The sequence below is a fragment of the Anguilla rostrata genome, chromosome 1, assembly GCF_018555375.3.
Source record: "Anguilla rostrata isolate EN2019 chromosome 1, ASM1855537v3, whole genome shotgun sequence".
In the NCBI taxonomy this organism is placed as follows: Eukaryota; Metazoa; Chordata; class Actinopteri; order Anguilliformes; family Anguillidae; genus Anguilla; species Anguilla rostrata.
This window is the reverse complement of record NC_057933.1, coordinates 22,300,826-22,317,239: the sequence shown is the minus strand read 5'-3', so window position 1 is coordinate 22,317,239 and position 16,414 is coordinate 22,300,826. Positions and strand designations below refer to the sequence as shown.

General features: G+C 48.8%; 1 protein-coding gene across 6 annotated transcripts in view; it reads right to left on the bottom strand.

The window, feature by feature from the left end:
• Positions 1–5,253: 5,253 nt before the first annotated feature.
• akap6 (A kinase (PRKA) anchor protein 6) overlaps positions 5,254–16,414 on the bottom strand; it is a 169,539-nt gene continuing 158,378 nt past the window's right edge. For all 6 annotated transcript variants that reach the window (XM_064329976.1, XM_064329984.1, XM_064330007.1 and 3 more), the window contains 3 exons: positions 11,810–15,001; positions 10,319–10,459; positions 5,254–6,440 (listed from right to left, as the gene is read on the bottom strand). In XM_064329976.1, coding sequence (XP_064186046.1) covers positions 6,396–6,440; positions 10,319–10,459; positions 11,810–15,001 — 3,378 coding nt within the window. In that variant the 3' untranslated portion in view covers positions 5,254–6,395. The remainder of the gene's footprint in view (positions 6,441–10,318; positions 10,460–11,809; positions 15,002–16,414) is intronic.

Genomic DNA, 16,414 nt, shown 5'->3' with positions numbered 1-16,414 from the left:
TTTGCTGTTTCCATGGACACTGCAATATTTGCATTCTGAACATTCCACTGGTCCAGTGTCTCCCTGCCAATCCAAACAAAAACAAGATGGCCAACCAAGACCTGTCACAGAGCCAAGCTGAATCTGGGAAAATGACCGCATGAACAGAAAGTAGGTTTCCAGCCACAGCACTCCTCTCTTTACTGCTGGTTCTTTCAGTGAAACTGCCACCATTAGTTATTACAATAGCAAAAACACTGCATCATGAAACAGGAATAAATCCAACCACACAAAGGAAATAGCACAAATCTTAAGAATTAAAAAACGTTAATTAAAAAAAAATCTCTTCACAGCAGAAATGCTGTCAGTGAAAGCTGAAGCATTTGACAGTACTTTCCTGCATTAGTGTTAAGTTAATGCTAAAATTAAGCCGCACCTTTACTAATCCCTAATTACAAACTAGGAATTATTAGGGGCAAAAAAGATCTATTTGTATTGGATTTGTATATTTGTTATTAGGTTTGTTCTGCCATCTGTTAAAAACAATGAGATGTGTTGCTGATTGGTTTGGTTTTACTTCTGCTCAGGATCTGCAATGAAATATGGATACAAAACAAAAAAAGCTCTATTTACATTGGATTTGTGCATTTGTTATTAGTTTTATTCTGTCACTTTGGTTAAAAGCAGCAAGATTTATTAGTGACTGATCTTGTTTTACTCATGGCGTGCACTCGCAATGCAATTTACTTGACTTATTTTGTCATTACAGCACAATAGCTGAACATCTTTTCATTGATTAGCATCAGGTGTAAAGTACTGTGGGTGTGAAGGTGAACCTGTGACGATGCACTGTGATTCTCTTATCATTCCTGCACTGGTGACAGTGATAAACTTTTAAAGCAACATCACGCATTTATGAAAAGGCTTTATTATTGGGAAAATGGCGCATTATTCAAGGTTGAACACTAAGAACTTTATGGATAAGGAAAGAATTGATTGTAGGACCAGTAAAATGACTGTTATTAAAAGCCACCCCATTTACTATGATAAATGTTCTGGCACTGCTGACATAACTGTGCAATGTGTCATTTTTATATTACAGATAATGGCTGTGAAATATTAGTCACAAATTTATGTATTATAAATGTTGACAAACATAGGCTAGATTTGTAAAAGACTGCACACAATGAACACACCTATTCATTTTCAGCATGACTGGGACAAATTAATAGAAAAATAAGCCAAAACACATGGATGTATTAAAATTTTGAAAACATGAAGGTGTTGAGTCCATATTTTTGTATATTTTGTATATTTTGTATATTGTGCGTGTGTGTGTGTGTGCGTGTGTGTGTGCTCAACAGGCTGGTACATTACCTGGCAGAGTAGAGATCACCCTGAAAATGTGAATACACTCATTTATTCCCATTGTAAGAAAAGACTGGAGAAAGGCTGGAGTCGTGAATGTACTCAGCTTTTTTGCAGCATTTCAACCGCGATTGTCATCACATCATTATCCTGCAAAGAGGACTGTACTTTCAGTGTCGTAATGAAGTCTTTTTCATTGCTTGAGCATTTTCTTTCTGAGGGAGGGATATTCATTACATCAGGACAGTGAGAGCGAGCTGGAATGGCTTTGGAATGTGGTCAGTGTTCACGGAAAAACTACGCTAAAATCTCAGTGGCTCTCAACCTCCCCCCTCTTGTCTTTGAGAAGACTCCTTGCGCGCCACACCCAGAGTGACATTCCTCAGTTGTGACATTTATATAACTGGACTATTTTTATTTTCCACTCCTGAATTTATACATGAAAAAACGTTTCCGCCTCCTCTCTGTCTTGATGTTGCCGCCCGTTGGCGAGATGACAAGTGGTCTTTTCAACGCAGGCCGGCCGTCTTATTAATTTTTTCCGTCCGTGCTTATGCACAGCTTCTAAATCAAAACACTCTGACGGGTTGTAATTGCTAAGCCACCATGGTTCGATACACTTGACCTTTACCACCTTTAAAGTCATTTCCATTCCCCACAAAAATATCTTGTTAATTGCGAGAAAAAAAAGGGGGAAAACTATTTTTTTTTTTTGCCCTAATATGCTCTTGTGGGGACAAAGAAAAGAACATATTTCTCCTCTAATTCATTGAAGCAATCAGTCATGATTGTCACTTCTTCCCCTTTGCTAGCAGCAGCCCCCATTTAACTGTCCATTCCTTTCTGCTGAGGCAAAATGCATCTGAATCTTTCACATATTTTGCCATGAATACAAAATAAAACCTTACCATAATCAAAGCGAAGCTTTCATATTTTATAGCTAGATTATGATGATGGGAGCGTCTGGGGTAAGTAAAGCCAATGCGCACCGGGAATAAAATATTTAATATCTAAAGGATAAAAGCTTGTTCTAAAAACAGAAAACAAATCAAGACCAGAGAGAATGCATACAGCATAAGTAGCAATGTTCAGGGCTTGTTGTCCTGTCCTTTGAGCCCTCCTGCTTTACTGCAAACAGGCACCTTTTCATTGTTTGGTCTGATTTTTCCTCCCCCCCGTTTCCACAAAGACCACCTTCATCATTGGCAAACATGCATTTTTCCAAAAGACCAAATGTGTCATTACAGGGGAAAAAAGAGGGGGCGACACTCAACTAAGCTTCGGCAATCAAAGGAGAGACTGATTTGTTGATGGAGAGGATCAGCGCGCATGGATCGGGGATTTGACGGCTGAGCTGAATCGCTGATGGCCCTAGAGTCCTGCTGCTGCGTGTGATGTGCCCAAAGAATGCTCTCTTCCTTCAGCGCCGCGGCAAGATCAAATGCTAAACCTAACCGACCCGCTGATCAAATATGACAAATACCAAAGAGGGGCTTAACTTTTAAGGAGGACATTCTCAATGGATGCATTAGCTATCATTAGCCACAGGTTTGTTTACATATATTGGTATATTTCAGGGGTTTATGTATTTAAAAAAAAAAAACACAATTCTCAGCTATTTTATATACGTGCTGCTTTGCAGGCTCCCAGAAAGGTCAGCGAGAGAGAAGAGCTGAGGTTGCACTGCTGTCCTGGGTCTTGTGCCTCACTGTCCAGCCTCTCAAAGGAGGGAAGAGCAGGTCAGGAGTGACGGACACTGAAAGCCTTCAAGAATAAAAGAGCCCAGACCATTTCGTTTGAATTTGCCAAACAAATTAAACAAAATCTGATTTTAACTGCCCAGTATGACTACTAAAAACTATGAAAAAAAAGAGGCCTATTTGTGCACTGCCACTAAAGAATGACTAGGATGAGGATTCATGTCTATTCTTGAATGCTTTAGGGTAGTGATATGCCTTTTGTCTAAAGTTTACAGCTATGTCCAAAGACGATTATTTTTTCTGGTTGATTCAATGTGAACAATATAAATTTTGATACACTTCTATCAGTGTCAACAGCCGGTACTGCAGCAAAATATCAGGTGGGCCAGTGCTATAGATATTATGCCACACCCAGTGAATTATAAAAATGTTAAATTGCGGAATTAAATGAACCAGTTTGGCAAACACAGCTTAGTAAACACAGACTTTCAAATGTGTAAACACTACTGAATGAAATCACATCATTAAAATAAATTGGAAATTTTAAGTAATCACTTCTTTTGAGTGCCACCAAAACATTTTTTGCGTGCATTAATGTCAAATGACAGCGCACTGAGGTGCGTTTGCTACCAAAACCTTCTGGTTTCAGGAAGCATTTGAAAGCTGAAATAGTGCTGAATTGAAAGCACTCTAATCCTGGCAGTGTGCTTGACTTGAGTGTGTGGAGCCAGAGAAATATAAGTAGGCTAATATTTAAGCAACTAATAATGTGTAGGTGCTATTTAACCACAGTAGCCACAGTTTAATCCAATATTTATGCAATTATACATTAAGGAAAAAATTATGTTGAATTTTATTGCTGCTAAATATTTAGCACAGCAGCTACCTTGGTAAATCATTACTAAAACATTCCAGCGACTTTTGTAAAGTTATGGTTGAGTTGCCCATTCTGTGATTATTGATTGCACTCCTGGTGACTGCCTCTCTCATATTCTTTGCCTTTGTACATTAATGGCAACCAGAAGATGAACTTATGTTATTCAAAACTTTAAAAATTCAGGTTATCACCAATTGATGTGTGTTAATAAGACGCTAAATGAGAACATTTGAAATAAAAATCTCTTCACAGCATTAACTTAACACTAATGCAGGAAAGTACTGTCAAATGCTTCAGCTTTCACTGACAGCATTTCTGCTGTGAAGAGATTTTTTTTAATTAACATTTTTTAATTCTTAAGATTTGTGCTATTTCCTTTGTGTGGTTGGATTTATTCCTGTTTCATGATGCAGTGTTTTTGCTATTGTAATAACTAATGGTGGCAGTTTTTTATCAAAATGAAACAGAGTTTGCTTGCATTTTTTCAGATATCCAGATAAAAGGTTTTGTGAGATGGACAGACAAACCTGAACTGGATGTGCAGGGAAACGAATATGTGCTGGGGCACACACAGTGCTTTGCAACAATTTCCTTCTATTTTGTTATTTGGCACTACTGCCAGGATCCAATCAAACTGTGAACCGAAGGTCAAATAAAAACAGTGTCAAAAGTACTAGCTCCTTCTCTCAGGCTGTTCAAACAGTACTTGACTTTCCTTCCAAGATGAAAGACAACTTGGACCACATTCCTCTTTACTCACCTGTGGGGCACCAACTTATTTCATTTTAGATTCTCACTTCATTCCTCCTGTCTCATCACTTCAGTTTGCTGAGGCTGCATGTGGCCAGTGTCTGTATCAGAGATATCTTGGTCAAAATCAGTTTATTGACAAAACTGGTTTTGGTAAGACCAGTAGGGCACAATATTCTTTCTGGGCCAGACAAAAAAATCAGTGCACGGATGGGATGCTGTAGAAGGTGCTGTCAGCTTAGACCACAAACCCAGTTCCTGCCTCACTGTGATATGAAACATCACATGGTCAAGTCTGCTTAACATGGTGTCCTGGGTGGCTGGTGTGTGGTTCACATTCTCATCCAAAATGGCTGCCATGCTTCTCCCGGGCAGGGGTGAGCACAGCACTTCACAGAGATCCATAAGGTGCTGCATATATGCAATCCATCAAATACTTTTCTAGACCATCTAGAATGTTTCCCTGGGGAAACAGCAGAGTAGAGTGTGAGGGCTTGTTACTTTGGATTACCCACCTTCTGCAGACACAACCTTTTCACACATCCTTCTGTATAAAGCAAAAAAAACAAACTCATAAAATTGTGTTCAATAAATTAAGTTTATTTGTCAACATTTTATATAGTGTTAACCATGCAGTCTAGCACTTTTAAGGCTTATTATGTTCCACATCACTGAACACACAGTATTACACAAACATGAAGCATTTATACCATCATTATACACCAATGTTTGCACTTATACATATATACAGACGCTATTCACACATCTCAACCTTGCTATTTTGGAGTTTTTTTTTTCTTCTTTCTTAGTTTTTTGAACATTTAACTGGGAAAAGCAGTGTATTAACAAAAGGTATAAGAAAAAACAGCAAGGCACACATTCTTTATAGGTTTAAAACATTTCCTCACTTTTTTTCCCTTATCTTAGGAAACGTAAAAAAAAGAAACGGTGTATTGAGTTACGTCAGCAGCCAGCGATCTCATCTTACACAACACAATGCAGCTGTTTCCAACCCGGGCCGTGTTGCATAGATAGACAACTACTTGATTTGCCTCGTTTTTTTTTGGACGAAAAAACAACAGGTCCGAATTCCAGTTCCGCTACCTTCGCGACGCTCGACTAGCGTGGAAACACAAGCCCTCGGGAAGCCCGGAGCGCCCGCCGATTTCCTGGGAGAACGTCTCTGAGGAGAGACGGCACGGGGACCCTGCCTACCGCAGGTCCTCCTGAAAACCTACCTGCTTTCGACTCGGCGCAGAAGAACTCAGGCGAAGAAGAACCCGGGACTTCACATATTTGCAGCTTGTTGTACTGGTGAGATGGTGGGATGGGAGAGATTCGCCATGCGGGGGGTGGAAGAGAAAGGGAGAGAAAGGAAGGAGGGGAAGGGACAAAGAGAGACGGAGAACGTGAAGGCGAAAGAGAGAAGGAGGCCGATAGCGAGAGACGCGCGGCGGCGGTCGGGGTCGAGGGGCGAGAATGGCGGCCGACCGTTGAGGTAGCTCAGTCCCGGGGTCCGCGATAGGAAGAGGACGGTGGCGGGGGGGGGGGGGGGCGGGCCGTACTGATGACATCATCGGAGCTGGGGCCAAAGACAGCGCAGCGAGGAGGAGGAGCAAGGACAGCCAGAGGACCGGTCCGGTGCGAGCCACACGCCAGGGGATGGAGCCACGACACAAGAGGACGGGGGGCACGAGGGGCAACCCCACCTCCCCACCCGCTCAGGGCCTGGGCCTGGAGCTGGGGGCAAGGGCGCCGGACACTTTCTGAAAAAGAACAACAAAAAAAGGAGTTCTATCGTCAGTGCACAATCACCTGTAGCATAGCAGTAGCAACTTAATTTCTTGAATTCCCCAAAATGTCCGAACCCTTTATTTACCAAGAGACTGAATTCACAAAACAAACCAAAAGCATGAAGGACCACAAAATATTCTCTTTATTTCGCGCTAAAGAAATCACAGTTAACAACGAGGCCGCGACAGTTTACCCACATTTCACCGAAAACACTGACACTGGTTTCCAGCCTGCAGAACGCGGGCCAATTGTCGGCGGTGATAAGCCGCGGGTACGGCCAAATCAATCTGTTGGTTTCGACGCCCCGGCAACAGCTTGTGCGGGCGGCGCTGTGTGAGGGAGCCGTGAAGCAGAGGGAGCGCGCCAAGAGCGAACCCAGGACGTCACGGACGGGAAGGACGGCGACGGGCGAGAGCTTTCGCCGAACTCGTTACGAAACAACGTCAAAGAGCCCGATAATCTCGCGTAAAAGCCGTCGGAACCAATGAGCTCGCTTTGCGGCGAGGACGTGTCATCCGCTCGCCAAGACGGACGCGTGGGTACCGAGCCGACATCGAGGCCCGGAGTATTATACCAGCAGGCGGCCCGAGCGTCTTGCGTTCATTTAGGCAAACACAAACAGCAGGAGGTCAGAACACCGCAGGCGTCTGGACTAAACTCTGGTCCGGAGGCGCAACTCGCTCCCGTCCTTCCATACCACACGCTAAACTTCTCCGGGTTGGTCAGGGGAAACTAAATCGGTTCACCCAGGACAAGTTGACTCACGTGCCTGTGAGTGCCTGCAAGTCACAATGACTAAACTCAATGCAATTTCAGTGGAGCCCTAAATGTAGTAGCAATGAGTATAATTAGGCTCATCCAAGGTTTTTTCAGCGCGTTGGAAGAAAGCACGGACGAGCAGCTCATGGACCGGTAGTCACTTTAATTCACACCCACGCATCATATCCAGGATATGCTGAAATGAAGCACAGGAAGAAAAATCAACAATGCAGATGAAAAAGGATGGTGCAGTGTTCAATTTATATGATTCAATATATATATGAAAATAAAATGCATTTGCATTCTGTAGAAATAAGTTTGTTTGTTTTAATTTGGAATTGTCCCTCTCCACTGCTATTTTGCATTACATTGCATTTGTTTATTAATTTATCTATTGAATGGCCTGTGGAATAAAACACTTCCCTTATCTCAATTTTGTTACAAAATCAATTGTTGTAAAAGTGTGACAATTTCCATTTAACCTCACCCAGACAGAAATAAAGGAATGGCATCTGGATTTTTTATTGATTTGTATGGTGGCGGACATTTAAAATTTAGCTCTAAATTTTACTGAGCTTCATTGTGTCTAGTGTTATCGGTCCTTTTCAAAAAACAAAAAGGTAACAATGACCTCGGTTGTTATGACTAATATCCAGCGGTAGATTTAGACTTCCCGCAGGTGTTCTTTTCAATCTGCAGCCCACCAACCGAGTTCCAGCCAACCTGCACTTCATGTGCAGTAGCAAACTGCAGGAGCACAACTTAGGGGGTCGCCAACATCGTAGAAGACATAGAGAAGATACGGTCAGTTACACCTGGGCAGCAGTGTAGTGTGATGGGTAAGGAACTGGTCATGTGAAGGTCACAGGTTCCACTCCCTTTCAACTTGCATTGCTTCATTATATATTCTGCTGTATAAATGGACGCTATGTAAATGCTACGTAAATGTAGTGTAAGTCACTCTGGATAAGAGCATCTGCTAAATGCCTGTAAATGTAATGTAATGTAATGTAATGTAATGTAATGGTCCGCATTCTGCCCGTCCGCACAGCTTCTTAACAGAGCGCGCCACCCAGCAGCCCCTCCAGATCTTTCCAGGCCACAAACAGCCGCAGTGGGAGGCAAATGCTGCCAGCGCGCGTTCCCTTGTGAAATACACGGGCAAGGCTGCACACACCGCCGGCTTCTCCCGCGCACCGCTTGTTGTCACCGCACATAATGAGAGGCCCCTTGCACTCAGCATAAGATATATTCCGCTCTCTGTATGCTCAGCTAGCCGGCGTCTTGGCGAGCGTAATTTGAATTTATCTCCATTTTAGCAGTGTGCTAGCCTCGCGCTAAAAGGAACCTCATAAGTCGTGGAAGTCGGAGTGCCACGGAGGAGGAGAATGAAGGACTCGCTCTGTCCAGTATGCAGAACCTACTGCAGTATCCTGATGGTAAACTACCTTTAGAAGACAAGAACCCGTCTCCACTTTCCTCCACCGTGAATGGCAGCTTCATATTTAAATATGCCACAGTACTGGGACATACTGGAGTCAAACACAGTGCCTTATTCCTTCAAATTTTATATGCATCTGCCTCAATGCACCCTAAGTGTGTTTGAGAGAAAGGGTCACAGTCTCTCCTCTTAGGCCAATCTTTAGTGTCCTCTCAGGACAAATACATTTTTGAGGGCCTCTCAAGACTGTGTATATAACACATTCATTCATCATCAATGAACGGATTAAACTGAATGTGAGACCACAACCTACATCACCCTAACAAACAGAGAAGTAACCACTTTCAGGATTACGTGCTTCGCTAATAAACGGACGGTCAGTTTCTCCTGATGAATCATCATCTCATGTAGGTGGGGCTCCAACTGGAGGCAGCTACTGATGCCAACTCAACCACTGACCTATCACACAACACTGGCTAAAACTTGTGAGAGCCAATCAGGTTGCACGACACTGATCTCAAGAACTAATAATTCCTTTTCCAGACGCTCTACAGACAGACTGTCTGGGGTTGCGTGTGCAGGTTCCTTAGGTCGGTCAAGGCTGAACGAGGGGAGTCCGCATCAGGAGGGGAGAGGCTGGGCTTTGCCCCAGGAGTCAGCTGTGGTTGTGAATTTCCGTCAGATCTGGCTGTGCCACAGTGACTCTCTGAACCGCTGTTTACCCGCGGAACCGCCAAATTACAAATCTCTTCGTTTAAATTGTCCTCGTTTTTTAAAAATAGTCCGGGATTGATGAATTGCGACCGCGACAATCTCATCAATCAATGCGGTACGAAGTCGTCCGCGCCGAAACGTCGAGGCGAAGTACCGCCATGCCCGAGAATTTCAACGGTTGCGAGAAACGCTCTGAACATTCTTGCTGCCACCTAAATGTCTTTCGTTCAAAATGTTTTCTATGCCGCATATTTGCATTAGAGGGCTAAAAACAACAATGAACGTGTGTTGAGTGCTGGCGGAACAGGGGCACAGCGAGGAGTCCTGCTCAATGACTTCCTGAGGCAGAATGACAATGCAAAACCCGGCCGTCGGCCTCCGAGCATTGCTATTTCCAGTGCGTCCCCGTGGCTATGAAACATTAATTTCATAAAGGGAGTGATTACCCACCGAACGGATCTCATTTTTACACCTGCTTTATGATGAGGGCACCAGGAGGGGAGCAGGGGAGAGAGAGAGAGAGCACGGTGTTAGAGAGAGCCCATCTGAATGCATAGCCTTCGTTGTGTAATGGAGGATTCTCAAATCAATTTCCCGGAAAAAAGGCGCCGCCGCGCTCAAAGAGCACGGTCGCCTGTAATTTAAATCGTCGTTCGCACGAGGCGCCGCCGCCGCCGCCGTCGTCGGGAGCAGACCTCCGCGCTTCGACCGCTGGCGGTCCGCGCCGGGGAGAACGGGGGAACAAACTATGGATGGGTGGAACGCCAAAACCGGCATTAGAACTTGCAGGAGGGGATAACAAAGGGAGGAAAGGGGGGGGGATCGCATTATTTGTGAAACGACCCGAGAGAGCGTTAGCGCAGTGTTCCCCATGCGGAGCAGTGCAGCCTGGGCGGGTGTGGTTGCGCCGCTGCTGCCGCCGCGGGTCTGGCCTACCTTGGGCGGGGGCCTGGCGGGTCCGCTGTCCCGCACGGCGTAGCGGCTCCGGGAAGCACAGGCGGCGGGGCCGCCGGAGACCGGGCCCCTCTGCTGGGGCCCCGGGCCCTCTCTCGCTAAAGCTTGCTCGGGCCTGGGAGACTGAGGGCACAGCAACGGCAGAGAGAGAGAGAGAGAGAGAGAGAGAGAGAGAGAGAGAGAGAGAGAGAGAGAGGAGAGAGAGAGGGAGAGAGAGAGAGAGAGAGGAGAGAGAGAGAGAGAGGAGAAGGAGAGAGAGAGAGAGAGAGAAGGAGAGAGAGAGAGAGGAGAGAGAGAGAGAGAGAGAGAGAGAGAGGGAGAGAGAGAGAGAGAGAGAGGAGAGAGAGAGAGAGAGAGAGAGAGAGAGAGAGAGAGGAGAGAGGAGAAACCACCGTAAGGACAGGCTGAAAACACCGCGCACGTGACCATTATCACACTCTCGCACAGACACCGCCGAAACGCACTGCTGACAAATGAGTTAATGATCCGGCTGCCCTAATACTGCTCCAATGAATTTCTGACCTGAGCAGCGTTCGTTCTAATAGGGCACGATACTATTCAAAATGTACCAATTAAGATTACACAGCTGCTTAATTCAACAATTAGCAGATTTATTACTTGGATGCAAGTGTCACCTCAAACAGACACTTCAGCTTAACCAACACTAATGCAGCAGGGACTTTGAAAGTCGAGCAGCGAGGAGAAGAACGAAAGGCGCGGAATATAATGGTTCTGTCGGGCACGGGGGAGACGCAACAAATTGGTCGGAATCGAAAAAGGCGTCCCTCTCTCCGTTTTCGGGGTGCTTTCATTTTTTTTTTTTACGCCCGCATTTATGATTCACCAACTCCGATTGTCTCTGTAAACAAATTACTTTTCATTGTATACATAATCATCTCATTTCCAGCTCCACTGTGTGGATCCCTTTTGTCTGAGGCATTTATGATGGCTGTGGTTTTACGAGGTAATCACTTAATTATTCCACAGCTGACTGTAATAAAAGAGCGGTTTTCTGGTCGCAGGGACATCTAACCGCCTGAGGAAAAAGTCCGAAAACTGCCTTCTGCGAGGCTTTTTCAGGGCAGGCGGCCCGTGCTGCAAAGGGTTGACTGTGCAGTGCGAGTGTGTGTGTGTGTGTGTGTGTGTGTGTGTGCGAGATGGAAAACTACTTAAAAAAGGAACACAAATACATGCTAATTCAGTCATGAAATTAAGTAATGATTCTTCCAGTAGTTTTTTGCTTATGAATCATAATATAATCTGACTGATTATGATTATTCTGTTCTGTAGACCTTAAAATTTTTAATCTGAGGCTGTAAATCCCTCTTCCATTAGCACTTCAGGGGGAAAGGGAGGGGTGGGGAGTGGATAAAATATGCCTCATAAAATATTTAGTTACAGAGACGAATGCAGCGGAAATGCATGCCAGCTTCATTATGAAGAGATACAGTGCGGTATCATGTCTAAACCCACCTGTTTGTGAGTCGACTTAGCTTCCTGGAGAGAACTACATCCTTTTCTGACATTCTTCTGTTTCATCCGCTGTGAAGCAGGGCCCTTTTCATCCCTATCACTCTTTCTTATCTGAGGACAGTTAATTTTAGGATTAATATAAAGGCTGCCTTCCTCTTTTAAAGGATTTGTACTGGAGCAAGAGACTCTTATCTTAGTCATTACAGGGGAAATATTGGATTCAAGCATTTTAGTATCTGCAAAACATTCAACAGTGTCTATCAGGGTTTCACATGGTAAAGGATTAAGATAAGCAGCCTCATTATGGCACTCTAGCTGGCTCCCAGCTGTACTTCCTGGAGAAATACCAGGTGCTTTTTGGTATTCAGTGCAGGCCGGTAGAGGTGCTCCATCCATTATAGTTTCGGGGGAGAGGCAGGCCCTGGATTTGAGGCTCTGCTTCTTGGGCATGCTCATGGTGTAGCAGAGAGGGGGCCCCAGGTACACCTCCTCGGTGCAGGCCTGGAAGAGGAGCTCCTCGTCGTGGAAGTCCGGGGTGTCGCTGACGTCGTAGGGCAAGGGGGTGCTGCTCTTGTCCTCGGAGCAGGTGCTGACCTCGCCGCAGTCGCTGTCGTGGGAGGACAGGGACAGGTAGGAGTAGAAGTCGCCCTTGCGCAGGTGTATGGGCCGGTGCGAGTGCTCCAGGACCTTGTCTCGGATCTGGGACAGGGGGGCCGAGCCGGGAGGCTCCTGGTCCTTGTTCTTCAGGGCCACCGAGGCCATGTCGATGATCTCCATCACAAAGTTGTGCACGTCCTCGCCGTCCTCCTCCTCCTCCTCCTCCTCTTCCTCCTCCTCTGGGGGGAGCTGCTGAGGCTGCCGGGCGCAGCAGGGCGGGGCCCGGATGGGCGTGGGCTTCTCCTGGTCCTGGGGGTCTTTGAGGAAGGAGTCCAGGCGGTCCTGGCTGTGGGTCCCGCGTGCCGTTGCCGGGGCGCTCTCGGGCGAGGCCGCGCACCCGCTGGCGGGCGAGGCGAGGGGCGACTGGCGCCGGGAGCTGTGGCAGGGGATCTCCCCGCTCAGCTGGCCCTCCAGGGCCGACCCTTTGGGCTGCGGGTCGCAGGGCTTGACGGTTCTGACCGACGCCCCGGAACCCCCGGCGGACGAGTCCGGCGAATAGCAGTCCTTGAAGGACTCGCCGCTCTTGGTGAACAGGCCGCCCTCCTCCCTCAGGAGCTCGTCGTCCTCGTCCTTCCCCTTGGCGGAGTTCTCCACGTTCCCGTTCTCCAGGTCGTCCACGAACTGGCTCATGGAGCTCCTGGCCGCCTCCGTCACCTGCTGCTGCTGCTGGAGGGGGCCGCTCTTCCCGTTGGCGTTGGACTCCAGGAGCTTCAGCGCCGACCTGCTGAGGAAGCGCTTCTCGTTGGCGGCGGTCGCCGCGGTGCTCTCGCGGGACGCGGCGCCGCACTGGAGCTCGTCCCCCAGGCCCAGCTCGCCCTTGTCCCGGGGGGCGGAGCGGGGCTTGATCCAGTTCTGGAGCTCGTTCTTCATGTACTCCAGGCCCAGGGCGAAGCCGCCCTCCATGTACTCCTCGTCGGAGGCCAGGCTGGAGTCGCCGTCCTCCTTGATGCCCAGCTCCTCCTCGGTGAGGGTGAGGGTGGAGCTGGACAGCAGGTCGCTGTCGTCCTCGTCGTCGGTGCAGGCCGAGGTGCAGGAGACGTTGACCACCATGCTGACGCTGGCGTCGGCCTCGTCCGGCGGCGGCGGCGGCGCTGCCGGGTGGCCGCGGCAGTGCTTGCGGAAGGAGGCGTTGGAGTCGGCCAGGCGGTTCCTCTGCACGGCCATGTCCTCCGAGCCCACCGAGGAGTCCTCACTGCTGCTCAGCTCCGTCAGGGAGGGGGCCGAGCTCTCGTTGATGGAGGAGGGGGCCCCCAGGGACAGGGGCCCCGGCCCCGACAGCCGCAGGGAGCTGCTGCGGAGGGTGATGTCAGAGACGCTGCGCGTCATCTTCCCGGCGAAGGGGCTCTGGATGTTCTCCAGGCGCTTGAGCAGCTCCAGGGTCCTCCTGCTCAGCTCCCCCGTGGACTCGGCGGCCAGGCCCAGGTCCCCCAGGCTGTGCTGGCTGCCCGTCTCCTCCCCGCTCTTGCACGGGGCCAGCCAGCTCTCCAGGGAGGTGCTGCGGTGCAGCGTCTCCTTGCCGGACGGGAACAGGTCTCCCGCCAGGAAGAGGGAGTCCAGGGAGGAGCCCTGCGAGGCGGAGGCGGGCCCTTTCCCGCCTTTCCTGTCCGCTGCCTCCCTCTCGTCGTCCGTGACCGCCCGGAAGGCGCCGGGGTCAAGCTCCTCCCCTTCCGACTCCAGCAGGGAATAGCGGCCTCTGATGAGGATCTCCGACGGGTCTCTCCGGGGCCTCCTCTTCCTCTCGGACGACTCGTCCCTCTTCTTCTTGCCCGCCTTGGCCCTCCGCTTGCCGTCCAGCGCGGGCCTGCCGTCGCAGGTCCCGTACAGGGCCAGCTTCTCCGCCCGCTCCAGGACCCTGTCGATGTCTTCGTCGCGCACGCGGCCCACGGCCGGCGACTCGCCTCCGTCGGGGGGCGGCGTGGACGCGGCGCTCCCCGCCGACCCGTCCCCGGCCTGTCGGGGGGCGCAGGTCTCGGAGTTGCCGGGCGTCTCCGCGTCCCCCTCGCTCAGGATCCCGCTCTCGCTCTCCGAGCGCCTGGCCGAGTCCCCGGAGCCCCGTCCCCGCCCCTCCCTCCCGCACGGGGAGCCCCCGAGGAGGTCCGTCAGGGACTCGGCCGAGCAGAAGGAGGAGTCCTTGCTCAGGCTCTTCATCAGGGGCTGCTTGCAGCCGGGCTTTGAGCTCGAGGGGCTCTTCTTGCGCAGGGGGAACTGGGGCCTGTCGTACAGCTCCACCTCTCGAAGGCTGTACACCTGGTAGGCGTTGGGGCGGCGGGGCAGGGGGGGCGTCGGCCCGGGGCTCTGGGCCGAGGACGTCCCGTACCGCGGCGGGACGGTCGCGCTCGGCTCCGGGGCGTCCGGAGGCCCCCCCGCGGGGCCCTCGGCCGATTTGCATGTACGGCTCTGCTTCTCCTCAAGGTCGCCCGACTCCAGCCCGACGCCGATCAGGTCGTTACTGATGTCGGTGTCATCCCACTCCCAGGAATCTTCGGGGGGGCCGTGGAGGTCCATGAACGACGGTTCGATGATGTTCCCCGGCACCTTAGGAAGAGAGGCACACAGATGAGAAGCAGCACTTTTTAATTTTGAACGGAGAGCACGCACTCTGTCCTCCGTATGTATTTTTCACTATATTCAGACAGGGGGACAGCGGAGATGGTTACAAACAGAGATAGGATCAGAGCACGGTAAATAGAGTGGAGCGGGGAATCAAACCTGAAGCTGCAGCTGATGGATTCGCGTAGGCTCAAATCCGCCAATATTAAAGTGGTACGCTTGGTGCCAGTATTAAAGCGGTACGTTGCTGTTCAACAACTATCAACTCATTATTATTTTTCACCTTTCTTATCATGAAACTGCAAACTGGTCATTTTTGGCGATGATGGTCTGACCTTTGCGTGTTGTTATTATGAACGGACACCTCAAACTCTTTATTCGGGCCTAATTATAAGAGCGTCAATATAAATCATTCTTTAAACAGGCGAATCAGTAATCTCTCCAGCATGCCGACGGAGGCGAAGCCTCGCTCACTGCCTGCCACTGTCTTCCAAATGTGCTTAGACACAGGCATTCTTCATGGCGCACAATTATACAAATTGCTTGGCTTCCAGTTCATAAGAGAAAGGCCGATTTATATTATCCATTTTTATCTCCGTTAATCTAATAAACCGGCAAATCTAACACTTGCTTAGGTATGTTGTACATCCCGTATAATGAATTTTTATTAGATTTCTGTTTATTCTCCGCCTGCTGATAAAGGAAATACTAATGACTATGCTGGGATCGCTAATGCATGCTAAAACCCCTCAACGGTGAGAACAATCAATCAGTCTAATCAAATAAAAAAATAATTTCAGTGAGCCGCCTAAGCCGGCGCTGTACTACATTAGCGCTAAATAACAATCAAACTAGCCATCTGAGTGGGAAGACACCATAACCGCACACACGCGTGCGGCCCTGACGGCTTTAAGGAAACCATCTCTCACCACGGTTTCCTTACTTGAGTTTTAGTGTCAACACAGAGCACTTAACAAGCCTTATCAAGCATCCTGCTTGACAAGGAACCAATGAGGTGAGCGCGCACAATTTCTCCCCAGAGAACGGCCGCAAGCTCACAAAGCTCATCTTTCACCGACCTTCACGTCGATTTAACAGTAATAGTAGAGGGGGCACGCTTAAAATACCAGAATGGAAAGCATTTTTTCATCTTTCCACATTTGTTCCCATCAAGCGAACGGCTATCTCAAGGTGTTACCTTGATAAAAAAAAAAAGAAAGAAAAAAAAAAGAATGTGACCAATGGTCACCTCGCGCTTTATGTCACACCCCGACGCGGGGTGTCGGACGGACCGCGTGAACGATGTCGCCCGGCTGAATTTTGAGCAGCGCGCTCGCGCGTCGCTTCATCACCGGGGGCCGAGAGCGTTTATTTATAAACAAACCGCCGAGTATTTTT